The 16,298-nt window shown below is 34.2% G+C and overlaps 1 protein-coding gene across 2 annotated transcripts; it reads right to left on the bottom strand.

Annotated features, from left to right (window-relative positions):
- Positions 1–15,988, bottom strand: LOC103575780 (uncharacterized). 2 transcript variants are annotated; one of them, XM_008555715.1, is made up of 4 exons: positions 15,391–15,988; positions 14,189–15,308; positions 3,472–3,558; positions 1–3,403 (listed from the first exon to the last, which is right to left on the bottom strand). In XM_008555715.1, exons 2-4 carry the CDS (start codon positions 15,009–15,011, stop codon positions 408–410), a joined length of 3,906 nt encoding a protein of 1,301 aa, XP_008553937.1. In that variant the 5' UTR covers positions 15,012–15,308; positions 15,391–15,988; the 3' UTR covers positions 1–407. The 2 variants fall into 2 exon arrangements, with proteins under 2 accessions (XP_008553937.1, XP_053595971.1); XM_053739996.1 differs by having other exon boundaries at positions 14,189–15,988.
- Between the last annotated feature and the right edge of the window lie 310 nt (positions 15,989–16,298).

Here is a 16,298-nt window from a genome sequence, read left to right as displayed (position 1 = left end):
ATAAATCCCGGCGGCGAGTTATTAATTTTATAAATATTTGTGGTCGCATCGATTCGCGGTTCATAATTGCATTCTGGAGTACAGAATAGCGATGGAGATGGTGGTAGTAGAGGTGGTAGCACACATAGAAGCTAGTTCTGTATGCCGAAGATAAACCCGCTTTCCCACATTAAAGCCCCGATGAATGATAAAAAATATAATTTTAGCAAATTGCTGCCGAGAGTTAAATAAAAATATCCAGGAGAGACAGACGCAGTTTTGTTGAAATAAATAAAGAGGCTGAGAAGAAACAAAAAGAGAGAGAGAGAGAGTGAGGAAGAATAGAAAGTTGATTGCATGAGAGTTTTGTTGTATTTAAATAATAATAATAATTTAAATAAAGAAGAGGAAGCTCCAGGAGTCTAGGTTCAGACGTTCATGGCGTAGTAGACTGAGTTTTGTGTATTAGGTGGCGGCACGTTGTGTCCGTACGAAACATTGTTTGGTTGCGACACAAAATCCTGGGCGGGCGCACTAGCAGCGCCTTCGGGAACTCCTCGTTCTGCTGTCGAGCACATGCTGGTGATGGCGGGAGTCTTTGTGGGAGATGAAAGCGCTGATGAAGTTGAAGATGAGGAAGAAGTGCAGGCTAGATGATGGTTGGATCCGTTTATTCCGGTCGCTACTGTGCTGTTTGTCGTCATCGTCGGAGGTAGAGAACCCGTCTGCGTCTGAATCTCAACGCTGCCACGTGGATGGACAGGATAGGGATATCCCGGAGTCCTGGACGGTGCCATCACCGTATAAGCTGGAACTGATTGGACGTTGTAGGTCGCCAGCTGCGAGATGTGCTGGTGCTGGAGGATTGTCTGCATTCCTACACCACCTGTGTTAAAGCCCATGTCTTCGGGTTGGAGACGCAGGTGTAGTGGTGGTGGTGGCACTATTGCTGGTGTTGCGTGGCCAGTTATTGCTCCAGTTCCAGGCCCAGGTCCAGGTCCGGCTCCAGAACCAGGACCAGGTGCTCGTGGGTAGTAATTGCGAGGCACTTGACTTGCATCCGGTTCAACATTCCTCGGGTACGGATATCTTTCAAGATGATCAGCGTAATTAGCCGATGATGAGTGTGGAGGTAGAATTCGCTGGATGTTTTGGTAAGTTGGGTCAGTGATGCCGTTGTATGGCACCAAGTACATTGTGCGATAGCACTTGGTGCTGCTTTCAATGGGAACCACTCCGCATGGGTAGTTTGATATGGCTACGGCAGTACGACGCGGCTGTTTAGGCAAACTGTTGTACATATGCATGCGGGGATTATCTTGAAAGTGTGCAGGTCCCCCTGTCTTTGGGTCGTAACGGTGGCAATCGGCCACCGAGGGTGGCAATGGCGGTGGTGGGACTGCCGGTAACCGCGATGACACCCCACGTGGCAGTGTGCTTTCGAGATACGACCCGCGTTCAAGGGTTCCCTGTATACTCAATGCACTTTCAGCTATTGTCTGATAAATGTCGTCAATCTGACGTTGCATTGTGTTGATACGGTTTATCGTACTGTCACGTGATGACGTTATGCTATTGATGTCATCCGGTTCAACTCCAACTCCAACCCCTACTCCGACTCCAACTCCGACTCCCACTGCGGCAGCAGCAGCGGCCGTTGATGTTGTAAATGTAACCCGTTTCTCCAGTTGATGATGATGATTATCGGTGTCATAATAAGGCCAGGGAGCTTGACGAGTCTTATCGACAATCGAAGCTGGAATAGTACGGTAACGTAGTTGACGTACAATTTCACTGGTTGACTCAAATTGAGGTTTGATACCGCGAACTGCTGGACGTCGGTTAAATCCATAGTCATTTAACTCATCGTCTTCGTCATCAACCGATTGGCTGCCATTTTTATCGATACTATTTACCGCAGCATCTTTGTGATGCTGGTTATGATGCTCGTCGGTGTCATAACGTCTCTTGAGTCTCTCAGTCCTGGTCTTGTCTTGCTCAACGAATGCCAGCAATTCGTCAGTCGTTGCGTCAGAAGCGTCACCTGGACCAATGCCCGTTGGAGTTCCTCGAGTAACATCCGGCGGCCCGGCATTCTTTCCATTTCTTTCGTCACCTCTCAATGCCGCTTCAATGTCTTCCAAACTGTACGACGAGTCCGACGTATACCCGCCCATTGAGTCCCGATTTATTTTTGAAGACACCTGATAATAATCATTACCGTCAATGCCCGTCGAGGCGACACAGGAAAGTGGCGCGAGACTCGAAAGAAATTGTTTACGGTCGTTATTTAATTTAGACATCGACGTTTTAGGACTCGAGCGATCACCCAGGCCCAAATCAGGCATATTGTCTATTTTTTTCTGACCAAACAGATCCGTTATTTTTTTATACGTCGACGAGTTGTTGTTGTGATGATGGTGATGATAGTGGTGATGGTGATGATGATGATGGAGCGGGGGTGACGGCGAATGCTCTGGGCAATCAGCGTGCACAATGCGTTCATTTTTAAGCGGACGCTCTTCCCCCGAGGGTGATGTCCTCGCTGGCAAGTCCTGGAGATCTTGCGACAAATTCAAATGATTATCTCCGGCATTGCTCGTAGAATCAGACGTACTGTCGCAAGTAGTGTCCTCTTCAGGATCAACGCATGTCAACTGCCGTATTCTCTCCTCCAAACTGACGTCCTTTCTCATAAGATTTTTTTTTCTCGTCAGCGTGTCGTATTTACAAACGAGGGATCTCCTCAAAGCGTTACGTTCTATCGTTCGTTTTATAGTCGACGAATCGCTCTCCGATGAGTCGCTACGTGACCCAGCCATTTTGGCTCTCTTTACAGAGTCAAAAAGCCGTAGACTCTCAGTTGTTACGAGATACCTTTGAGCTTCAGAACCGTCGCTATCAGTTGCCTCGTCGTTTGACAACGAAATACCTTTGGTAAGTGCCGGTGGTGGAGATATAAACTTTGGATTTGGAAATAACTGTCTTACTGCTGAATTTGGTTTTAAACTATTTGTTACTAATGACGAATTGCCCAATTTGAAGCCCATTAAATCATTATTTTGCTCCGCTGATCCTATTGTTGCACTAGCGGGTGTATCTCTGTCTCCTTCGGTAATTGATGATGTAGTGGGTGCTGTTGCTGTTGATGTTGGTGTTGGTGTTGGCGCTGGTGCTGGTGGCTTTGATACTTTTGTCTTATCTTCCTCGTTGATCTGCTCACTGGTCACATTATTATCCGGCGAGCCGTTTGTTACCTCGTTAGTGTTGGAATTATCAACTGGTTTGTCTGTTTGATCCACCAGCTCCGAGCTGCTATTTATTATATTGCTGTTGCTTTTGTTATCGCTGATCTCACGGACAATGCGACGTTCCGTTACCGTTGTCATTGTTATCGTCTCCACGAGGTAGCGTTGATGGGTGTCTGAAAAAAAATTTTAAAATGCAATAGCCGAATTTATATTTCGATCGGCCGTAAATTTTGATATTTACCTGACGTTTGCTGGGACTGCTCCGGTGTCTTCTGGGCATTCTCCTCGATCTCGTGGATGTTTTTGTTCCCGTCCTCGACATCTTGCTCTGCAACAGATAAATAACTTTAGGTCAGCAAGCGAATGGATTTATTTTATTATTCAGCGCCTGGCTTACTAATTATTTTAACTTTGTAATATATTTTGGCTCCGGTTTCCATTGCAATAAATTAAATTAATATTGTATCCATTATTCTCGGAGTTATTTAACGTACTGGCAACGATATCTCGCGTTATCTTTTTATCATAACTGCTAGTTTATCAGTTCTGTAACTCAGTCGCAGTGCTGCTGAAAAATCATACTTTTTATTTTTTATTTTCCAGCGACTTATTTTAGTTTCTTTAATTAATTTGGACAGAATTTAACGCTCGGGCAATTAAATGAGGGAAAAATAAATAAAAATATGTGTTTATTTTAATTAAAAATATTTTTAAAATTAAAGTTAAATAAAAATTTTTTTACGCATAAAAGAAACTGAATATTCATAGCGTTAAATTTGTGCTAAATATTAATTAACATATAACTTAGTTATGGAAATGAAAATATTATTATTTTACTCAGTTTGATGGTATTAATTTTTGATCACATAATAATAAAAATAATAAATAGACATAAGTATAAAAGTATGTAACATTAATCGTGTCTGAATAGTAAAACGTGATACGCATAAAATATAAATTCTTTTGTCATATCATGAGTTTATTATTATGCCCAGCGTGCATACAATTATTATCGTATGTAATGTTTGCTGTAAGCCTTGTCATTTAATATTTTATTTTGGTTTACAGTGACACGTGGGTCTGGAAAAAAAATTAAATAAAATAAAGACAATTGACAAGTCAATGCGACAAGCATCAGAAGCTGGTAACATTTAACTCGCTGTTAAGAGTGAATACTAATCAGCTATCACTTTAATCACACACGTAACACTAAAGCTGGATTCCAGTCAAAAGCTTTTAAATCCCTTACAATTTAATTAAAAAGTTTTAGTTTTACTATAAAGCTCGTCAGAGTACTCAAGTTCTTTTAACGGATGAGAAAAAATAATAATAATAATATTAGTAGTAGTAGTAGTAGTAGTAGTAGTAGTAATTTTAAAAAAAATTTTTTTAATGCATGTTAGCTATGCATAAAAATAATCATGAGAACTTGGAGGACTTGCTAAGTACGTGGGAAAATTAAAGGCTTCGTTGAGTTGAGGAGAGTCCATTGAGTTTAATTGAAAACAATAAGACGGCAAAAGATCGTCCTGGAATTTAACGAATATATATTTTTATATGTAAGTGTGTGAGTGTGAGAGTGGGTAATAAGTCAGTTCCTTTATAAATAAAAGTATGAGTGGTGTAGAGGGAAGATAAAAGGGTGAGTTGGTTTCCTCAGTTAAATATATTTAACAAACGTACGTTCAAAGTTTACGGTCGTGTAGGTTCGAGCTACCTTGACCAAGGCTATAACCTTTGGATCCTAATGTATAAGAATGTACGTTGTTCTAAGTGCATGAGGGCGCGGGCTAACGGAAGTTGAGGAACACCGGAGTCACGCTACGATGAATACTATCCGGCTTATTTTTATTTTATCCTATTTTTTAATTTTTATTACAACTGATTTAACGGTGAGACTTTTTTTTATATTTTTGTTTTAGGATTGACATTAAAAACACATTAATGCGAGAAATTAAATTACGTTTTTTTTGCAGTTGGCGGGCTTTCGATTAGTTTTCCAAATTTCAAATGTTTTTTTAAGGTTTTTTTGTATGTAATCTTATCACGCAAATGCGATTTGATGAAAAAAATTCATGCATTTTTTATTTTACTAACAACTTTTTTTTTTTATTACTGAGAAATTATTAGAGCTCGTTAAGTAAAAAAAAATATAAGGATTCAATTTTACAAATTAGTAATAAAAAGTTTAAAGTTTCAAGATTTTTTTTTTGTCTAATCGCATCATGCAAATGGAATTTAATGAAAAATATTATCAGCTTTCACTAGAGTGTCAATTTTACAACAAATTTTTTTCGCATACAAAATTTTGTAAATTTTGGGAAAAAAATTACAGACTTTAATTTTGCAAGTTAACAATAAAAAATATAATTTTTAAAGCTTAGTCTTTGACTGCGGTAGAAATAAATATAACTTTGAAATAGCATTTTCCAATAATAAAAAACTTTTAAAATATGTTTCTCTATAAAGAGTTTAAAAGCTATTTAACTTGTAAGCTAAAAAGTTTATAAAGACGAAATAAATTTTTCTGCAAAGTTGAAGATGAGTAAATACAATTAAGTAAATAAATATTTTATAATAACTGGAGTTATACTACTGGTAAAGTCGACTTTTTTCCATGCAAAAGTTATTTATCATTAAAAATTTAAATATATGAAAAACTGTTACAAGAAATATTTAAAAAAAAAGTATAAATGGAAGTTTATATATTTGAATAAAAATATTTTTTCAAATTTATAATTATTTAATAAATAAGAATTACTTGAAATTTTTAAATCACTCAGTTCGAATCCGAAAATTCTGATCAGCTCAAATATTCAATTTTGAATTTATTTCTGAGCTCTATATTTACTTCAGACAAAAATTTGAACCGTTGAAAAAAAAAATTACATGTTATTGACGTTCAAGTAAAATTTCTAAATAATTGAAAAATTAACGAGTAATTCGAATAATTGAAAAATTCAAATGAACTAATTCCAAGTTCAAGTACATTTATATTTTTTAGCCGTTTATAAACTCGAAAAAGTACCGATTTAAATTCCATTAACTTTTTAGTGTTAGCACAATTTCAGTGAGTTTTTTTGTTGACTAATGATCTATTAGCATAGATATTTTTTTTATTTTCATTATGGGTGAATAGTAATAGAATTAACTTTGATGAGAAAGTAAACATAAAAGTTTGCTTTGGATAACGAAGTACATTGGTACATAAAATAAAAAAACTAGATAAATAAATGCTGGAAAAATTTTTAATAATTAACTGGGAATTCATGACCTATTTTCGTGAACAAAACCCTTGATTTTCTTATTGACATCTATCTATTCCATTGATATTTACATTTATGCGCAATAAAATTTTTCATATTATTGCCCTTTTATTTTACTTCATTTATTCTTTACAACTTTCCGATTTTATTTATTTCCAATCGATTGATTGAGAGAATTCAATAAACGTTTTGTTACTGAATTCTCATATTCATCATAAAAAAAATTCAAAGCCAATTTCGCGCTCGAAATTAAAAAAAATAATTTCACTAAAAATTCCGTCCTTAAGACTCAAAAGTCATTCATATCTTTCATTAAGTAACATACAATGAAGTGTAATTTATTATTAATTAAATAGTTATAATTGCTTAATTAAATAAATAGCAAAGTCACTGCCGTATAAAAGCAAAAAACGTCTATATTATCCCCGAGAAAGAGAACAGGTCATTGTAATTACACGAATCGTCAAGGAGAAAATATTCAAGTAATTTTCTAAACTTTTTTATTTTATTTTATTTATTATCTCGTAACCATTTTTCTCTCTAATTCCTTCGCCATTTTTTTTTCCCAGGTTTTTCAGTATAAAAAATTAAAACAACTCTAATAGACGTGCAGTGGAAGTCTGATTAAAAGCCGGAGTAATTGCCAAAGATATTTCACTTAGAAAATAAAAAATTTCAAACAATAAATAAACATAAGTATATATATATATATATATATATATATATATCGCGTTTGAGAGTTTTCTAAAATCAAAAGGGCTCATATAAAAATTTTCTTAGGACAAGTAAAAATTTTTTTCGCTAAAAAATCCTTGCTTTCGGTGTAATTTGTTTTTTTATTGCAAATTGTTTCGTTGACTGATTCTAAAGCTAAAATAAATGGAAAAAAAAGTTGGAAGCCAAAAGGCCGTATAATTTAAATTGAACGTTCTTCTAGGTTTAAATTTTTTTTTTTTTTCAATTTTTAGCTCTAAAATTAGTCCACAAAACGATTGGCCATAAAAAAAATTTATAAACCCTTTAGGGTTTAGGAAGCTCTTAAAGCCAAAAGGGCGTATAAAAAATATATGTCCTTTTGGAATTAGTAACGCGATATATATATATATATATGTAATGATAATAAAAAATGACAAATTGAAGACATGTGGTCTACTACTCCAGTTTGAAATCCGAGAAATAATAAAATGAAAAGAATGAGAACAATCCTCGTTTTACTTGAATAGGTATCATATTTAAAATGTCTTTTATATAATATATATATATATATATATATATATATATATTAGTACTACTTATAAAGACAATTCTTATTCTCATTTAATTTTACTGAATTTAACAAATAAATTTTTTGTTTTAGAAAAAGTATTTTCATAATTGAATAATTTAAATTACGCTGATAATTAATCTAATTATTATTGTCATTGTCATTGTTGTTAATATTATTATTATTATTTTTTATTTATTTTTTTAATTTAATAATAAAAGTAAGTGCGTTAGCTACAGAATTCCATGGCCTTTCGACTCGGCTCGTTATGTATAAAATAGTAACGCGTGGGAAGAATATTCTTGCATGCTTTTATGTACATGTAATATATATGTTCTAATGTTAAAATTTCCACATGAGTGATTTTTTCGCGCTCGGCATAGCCAGACTAAATTGTTAAGATAAAAAAAAAGTTTAACATTAAAGAGCGAGAAATAATTTAAGTTACAAAGACCTAAAACTTGACTCTTAAATCTTAAGTCTCTTAATAACTTTAGCAATAGAAAAATTTTTCATGTAAATTATAACAATGGAAAACTTACTTTTTTTAAAGTTGTTTTGTTCTTTTTACAAAACGGGATGATTGGAATTTTTGCGGGGAAAATTGAGGAAAATATTTGCAGTCAACCGATGTCTGAATTTTTTCATGCATTAATTTTTGCAGTAAAAATAAATTGTAATTTTAATTTTCAATAAGAATTAACGAGTTTTAATTAAAAGTTTAAATAATTGGCCGCCAGTCAAATTTTTATTGAAAAAATTTAAATAGAAAAAGTTTGTCAAGTAAAAAAAAAATTATGAAAATGTCAGAAAAGTCAAAGTTTAAAATTTTTTTTACAAAACGTCAAATTAATGAATTTTTTATAAAATTTCCTTTAACTAAAATCAACAATAAGTCAGAAAATATTCATGAGATTTGTTATTTTACCGAGCACTCAATTCTCTAGAGAGACCATGGCCTCTCCCAATAAAAATCTATGGCTAAAAAAATCCAGGCCTGAAATTAAAACAAAAACAAAATACTCAAAATGTAAATGAGCTGAGAGAAAATATATTTTTAAAAATTAAAAAAATTCCACGGCTCTGAAAATAAAAGAAATTACTTAATTATATTAATTAAAAAATTCTTTTTCCATTTACTGAAATTACAGCTTAAGTCCTCATTATCAATTAGCAGCACGCTCTAAAAAAAAATGATAGTATACACACGTGACAATAAAAAAAATTTTTAACAAAAAGGTTTAGTTGTAAAAAAGACGGTTTTGTTCTTCAACTCTTCAACTCTGAATTATCTTTCACTATATCAGGGACAAAGTCACAAGTGTGACGTACTATACGTACGGTATTATATCTATCACATATATATATGAACATTGTATGTAAAGTATGTGATGTAGTGTAGTGTTATTATACAGAGAAGCGAAGAGTAGAGAAGATACTCGACAATAGGAAACTTTGGGTGCGGTCGTTAAATACTTGTATATTATATATATACATATATACATATTTTTGATGGTTGTTTACGTTACGTTCGTTGATGCAGGACAGTATGATTAGAACAGAATAAATTAGATTAAAGCTGAAGCTAACAAAGGATTTTAAATTATCATAAACATTCAGCATTCAAATGAAATCCATTTAACAAAAAAAAGAAGATTAAGAAGAAGAGTAAAAATTATAATATATATATTTTTAAAGTTGATTATGTAATTGAAATAAATAAAAATATTCGAAGACATAAATCATTTAAAATGCTCGTCAAGTTCGATTATGCAACAAAACATATAATAAAAAATAAAATGAATGAAATGTATGAATGTCTAGTAGTATTATATATATATAGACTGACTGGATGTCTATTTAAATTTACTACATGTCCATAGACAGTGTTTACACTTTCCGAGTTTGAAATAAAGTGTAGTGCGATGTAAAAAAGATAAAAAATATTTTTATAGTCAATGGGCACGGGCATGGGTTTTGGTTTGGGTTGAGTTTGAATTTTATTTGCTGGAATATTGAATGCCGAATGTGTCGACAAGAGTAAAAAGAGAAGACAAAATTGAGCAAATCGATTTGGTAAAGAGAAGCATCGTCGCCTTTACCTTTACCCCTCAGTTGATTTGCTTGAGAGTAAACATTGTCGTGTTGACGTTGTTGTACTATGCAACACTAGAATGAAATATAATTTAAGGTATAGTAGGGAAATTCATGAACTGGAGTTTGGGATGCTGAGGGTAGAGACTGTAAGGTAGAGGGTGCAGACGACGATAACGACGTCAAGAGAGGCGAGAATGTTGCTAGATGTAGTATAGGGGATGAGAGATGTAGGGATAGGGATATACTACTTTTAGGATTCAATATTGCGACGCAGGCGCGACCACGACGTCTACGACGCACAATATTTTTTAAATCTCAGATAAATTATAAAATATTATTATTATTATTTTTGCATATTATTATTAAAAGTGCGTAGGTGTTGGCTTTTTTTTTAAACAAATCAACTGCACGAGGCTCTTTCACTAGGATTTATTTATATATATTTATGTGAGGAGAAACTAACGCATCTATTTTACGCGAAAAGTTCAAATGAAGCTTAATGAGCTTTGAATAAAGTTACTGTACTTGAAAGTTGAAATTTTTTTTTCTTCAGAGCTCTCAGAATATTCAAGACCTTGGAAATAATTTTTTTTTCTTTTTTATAAAGAAAGAAAAAAATGAATGAGAAGGAAGTGAAGATTCTTCAGTAATTGTCAGATGTAAACATGTCATTAAAATATCTTGCTTCGTTGTCTTTCTTAAGATAATAATATTTTTATTAATTATTTGTCATAATTATTATTGTTATTATTCTTTATATAAATTATTGTTATCAAAGGCATAATATAAATTTTTGTGGCCTGTGATTTTTTTATGTCAAGAATCGATGCATTGATAATATTTTTCTTTTCAATATTCAAAGACTCAACTTTTATTTATATATTCATATTTTCTCTCAATGATAACAGTAAAAAAAAAAATAAAAGAAGATAAAAACCTCTGAATAGAGTCAATAGAAAAGTTACATATTTAAATACGAGAAAATATTTCTATAAATATCCATACATTCACTAAGTTTAAATCGATATTGTTAATTAAAGTACACAGCGAAATTTTTTACCGTAAGTTAAATTTAAAAATAAAAAATCTAAAACTATTTGATACACTTTGCCCGTGTTAATTAACGAGTGTTCATTAAACATAAAATTTAAAAAATATTGCAATTTACGCTCCAGTAATTTTTCAAGCACCTGTAATTTATATTTAAAGACCTGATAAAAAATGATAAAAACAAATATAGACATAAGGTAAAAGACCTCGTACCCGATCAGGAAACTAGTACTCAATCACTCATATATTTGTATATATATCTATATTTACTAAATACATGAGTGAGGGTACTAGTTGATTTATTCCTCATTTAAATGCCGTCGTGTCGTAAAGCCGGACCATGTTGCCCACCTAGAAAAACTACATAGTTATAGTAGAATTGACATCAATTATACTACCACAAATTATTGTAAGCATTTTTAATTTTTACTAGGACCATAGTAATTTTTCCATGAGTTTATTTCACTTTCCATCAGACGGCCGACATTATTATGACAGGAATAATTTATCCGTGTACTAGGTCTTTTACCTGACGTCTACAAAAAAGTAGAGTGTCAACTTGCCGAGAATGCTAATGGTCAGTAATTAATACAAATATTTGGGAAATTATCTCCCATATCGTACGTTTCTGGCATCTATCCAGTATCCACTTGCGCAAATATAAGGGAATGCTTGTACTTATACACCTATATATATGATGTACATATATATGATACTTGTATGTAGATGTCTCTTATCCAGTAGCAACTCCATACCATGTGCATACGTGGAATGGATACATGAATGCACTGTACAACCTAACGACATGCATACATATGTATATATATATATATATTTTTTGCATATATGTGGATGATGCAGTACAAAAAACAGAAGCCAATGGAAAACATAAAGCGCCGCTGGCGCATCGAGAGTAAGATAAAAAAAAGTATGAGAGGGAAAAAATGAAAGAATGAGAGAGCAATCGTGCCGGAAGAGGCCAGGCATAGTAGTAGTATAGTAATGTTGCCACTTCTCAATGACGCGAGAAAACGATATGTTGGATGGATGGATGGATATATATGTAAATACATAAATATATGTATAGACCCATTATTAAATATATTTAAACGCATGATGTATAGATATGCAGACAATGTATGTAAATATCATAAAGTTATTACACGGATGAGGATGAAGATGAGGATGAAGAGGATGCAGAGTAGATCGATGGTACGGTTGTATTTTTACCAGGTCAATATTCCTACCTGGCAAGTTTAAATTAAAAGAAAGCTGCGGCAGCTTTACTTGTAAGGGAATATTATAAAGGAAGTACAAAAGATAAAAAAATGTGAAAAAGGTATGGAGTAGAGAATAAGTTGGAAAAAGATAAAGTAAAAAAGGTGTAATTTGTGGAAAGGTTTCCCGTTTTCACTCTGGATGGTTTGCTTCTCGTCTACTCTAAAGTCAGAGCAACCTTACCGCTGGTCTTTATGTATCCAACCTGTTCTATTCTTACAAACGTTCCTATCTCAATTTCTCTAGCTCCTACACTCGACTCCTATCCGCTGGCACATTCTCGTTAGTTTCTCTCTACTCCATCAAACTCGTGTATTGATCCAACGACGCGCACACCGCTGTTCCACCTGTTTGAAACTAAAACAGTTCTATCGCTTCTTGCACATTAACCATTTTACTTTCTCACTCTACACTCAATGTTCTAATGTCTCGTTACATACATTACATACTTATTTAACTAAACTATTAGCTGGGTGTTAGTTCCTATCAATTGATTTACTCACTCCAGTTTTGTCTCTCCTATGGACTTTACCTCAGTCAACTAAAACTTCTATCTCTACTTCTACCTCTGTACCTTCATAGACATTGTATACATCCTTACTATAAATAAATCCCGGTACTTATACCTCAACAACACAACAAAAGTTTTATCAAACTACCGTAGCGTGTAGTCTTGGATAAGCTTGTCACTGTTTGCGGCCGGACATCAGTGGATCTTTACCGAGCGGTTCTTTAATTACGTCTTTTCGTGATGTCTACTCAACTTTTTTTATATATACATTTTTTTTTGTTCTCAAGCTTGTACTTTTATTCAGCGTTGTCGTTTTTTTTTATCAGCTCATGTCTAAGCGTGTACTTGTTAAAAGTATTTGCTAGTACAAAGTGTATAACGCTGTAGATAGTTTGTTGTTTAGAAAGTAGCACTGCTACTGCGATATATTGATGCCCATATGCGCATTCCAACTTTCCACGTGATCATAAACAATTTATTTATTTATTTATTTATTATAGACCGTCGTCCGTGATTCCGGTCTTGCTCTGTGATAATATGATTATCATTGACATAATAATTAAATTTTAATATATTTGTTATTGAAATTTATTGAGAAAAATATGTAGTTTAATTGCGTTTGAAGCTGGGTTTTGATCTTGCCATTAAATTTTTATAGTTTGATAATAAAAGTATTAAATAATTTTCTAAATATTTAATTTTGATTAAGAAAAATTTCTAGCGCTAAAAAATCCTTTTTTTCTGTATATATATGTATATATTTAAATTAAATTAATATATATTTAATTATCGTATTTATATAGTAGTTTTAAAAATAAGAAACCCTAGATAACAACAGTGCCTTTGAATAATAAAATATAGAATACGTTGTTTTGTTGGTAATCTTCAAATACGATGATATTTAAAACAGTAAGTGTGAAAATATGGCTTCGGGAAAATAAAAAAGCTATATATATTTGTATATATAAATAAATAGAAACAATGAGAGCAAAAGCAGTAGCAGGCGAAAGCAGAGCTGTCATTGTTTAGATCACGTGGCTTCACACGCAAGTGATGTAATGTCTCCAGCTTGTATCAAAACAAAGTAGTAAGGAACAATGCAACATCTTTCATTACTTGCTACTCGAAATGAAAGCAAAGTGTTGAGTAAAAACTAAAAATCAAGTCAAGAATATAAAAATATATATATATATATATAAATAAAGTTGAACATATATTTATACGTGTAGAGTTTGTATAAATCAATTGTCAACCGGTTTTGGTATCCGGAGAGCCAAGTTAAGAGTAGTAACCGCATCCGGTGTTATCTTCTTCATCCTGTTATCACATGACAGGAAAGAACGGAAGGATTTCTATTGAAATAACTCTCCGGCCGAGACTTGGCATGTTTACATATAAAACTACATCCACAAAAACGACTCAAGACTTAAATTAAGAGTAAACATGTATGATATGGACATACATAATAATATACAAGTAACAAGATCCTTACCTGAGGTTCTCTGACGATAGTAATTACACTCGCCGCAAACTACAACCGCTCCAGTGGAAGCAGGACACATGTCTTTTGTAGCCTCAGTTTGCATGTCTTCCTCGCAAACGTCCTTGTAACCTTCCGGAGGACTCAGAGTCTCGTGGGTCTGTGTCTGTGACTGTAATTGCCCGGGAGTCATGGGCTCACCTGGACTACCACCACCAGCGGAACAGTGGTCGCGATGATGCTCAGTTTCCTCAGAAGACTCGGCTTCGTCATTATCATCATCATCATCGACTTCTTCTTCGTACTCTTCCTCTTCGTCCTCGTCCTCCTCGTCCTCATCTTCCTGAGACTCTTCGCTCCCGCCACCACCGATTCCCATCCCCATCCCCATTCCCATCCCCATTCCCATTCCCATGCCCATACCAACACCACCGACACTTATACAGCCACCAATTCCACCAACACCAGCACCTACACGTCGCGATACATCACAACTTGTATCAATTATTTTATTGCCATTTCGCTCGGGATTAAAACGCGTGTCAATATCCCCAGCAGCCAATTGTCTCGTCAACTCAGCGCGACACTCTTTGCAATTTCCAAGTCTTATCATCTCCGGCTCCTGACAACAACAGTCGCATTCTTCCTCATAATCACCACAGCACTCTTCTTTTATTAATATTATATAATCAGCAGCAAAAAATTCATTTAGTTTTTCATTTATCGTAACGCGATTTTTATGCGTACGTTGTTTACTGTGACCAGGTTTCTTTAATAATGACTTAAGCGTTCGTGTGCCCATCGGCACGTCATGTACTTGCTCTAATTCCTTCATTTTTACCTGCTGATTATTAACTATACTTATAATTTTTATTTTAAATTTAAATTTAACTCTAGCGCGCAAATTATTTGGAGCTAACAAAAAAAACCACTTTGTTAATCCATCACACGTCACAATAAAAAAAAAACAACGTACCCGGTAATTAAAACATTTGCAGGACTAGAAAAAAATATATGAGCGCACCTCCTCCAGGATAACCACCAGCACCATCTCCAGCTGCTTAGTCATCTTGGTTAAGAGTTAAGTATTTTAAATTTGAATTTAAAATTTAAATAAAATAACACATGACATCTGGAACGCAGATATTCGTTATCAGTATCAACACAAATTGTAATATTATAATTTTTAAAAAATACAATGAAGAAAAACAAACCGTGTTGGCACTGAGTACGTCCTCACTGTGACGAGCCAGGGTATAAACTGGCCCAAGTTGTTTGCGTTAACGTATTATATTGTAAATATACTACAGGTGATGTATACCACCACCAAGACACCAAGACCTAGTACAAGAAGGCCCACCAGCCAACTGACACCTAACACCTTATGACGTTTGACAGGCAGACACAGGACAGGCACTAGCACAACCAGTCTACTGTACTCTGAGCTCACTACTCTACTCCGAACTCCAATCCACACTCTCTTGCTCTTGCTCAGTTCTCTGTTGTCTCTCCGGTCTACGGTCTGGTCTCCTCTGTTCTCTGGCTCTGCATATATAATAGTTCGTACTTAACTTACTCTGCCAGCACCACTGCCACCACTACTTCCATCCTTGTCGATCGTTTGGTTCTTTCTGTTGTATCCACTATAAACGTTTTCCTCTCCACCAGCAGAGTCAACTCCATACAAACGTAAACGTTCTCAAGCTCGGGTATTGTCGTGGAAATCCGCGCTATCGCGGATGAATAAAAACCTTTTTTTGCTTTGCCTTGCGACGCTCCTCCTCCCTCTGGTTGTCCAGCCGTCTTTATCGATCTGTCTCAGCTAAACACTTTTCTCTTTCTCTCTCCCTCACTCATCCAGCCGTCGAGGTCTCTCTTTGATTAACACAATTCGTAGTAAAAAAAACTTACGAGTGCTTCTATTGACATTTAGGTTTTAAATATTTGAAATTACGAAAATTTTTAGGGAGGGAAATTCAAAGCTGTGTGACAAGGTTGCACCTGTGCAAGTTGCAGGTGTTCAAATTAAGTTCCTCAAATAGTGTTATTTTTTTGAATTCAGTTACCTTGGGAGTTTGGGATAAAAGTACGTGGGTTACTCGTGTGAGCGCGCCACTATCAG

Source organism: Microplitis demolitor, chromosome 6, assembly GCF_026212275.2.
Source record: "Microplitis demolitor isolate Queensland-Clemson2020A chromosome 6, iyMicDemo2.1a, whole genome shotgun sequence".
Taxonomy (NCBI): Eukaryota; Metazoa; Arthropoda; class Insecta; order Hymenoptera; family Braconidae; genus Microplitis; species Microplitis demolitor.
The sequence above is the reverse complement of the archived record's forward strand: the minus strand, read 5'-3'. Positions and strand labels throughout refer to the sequence as shown.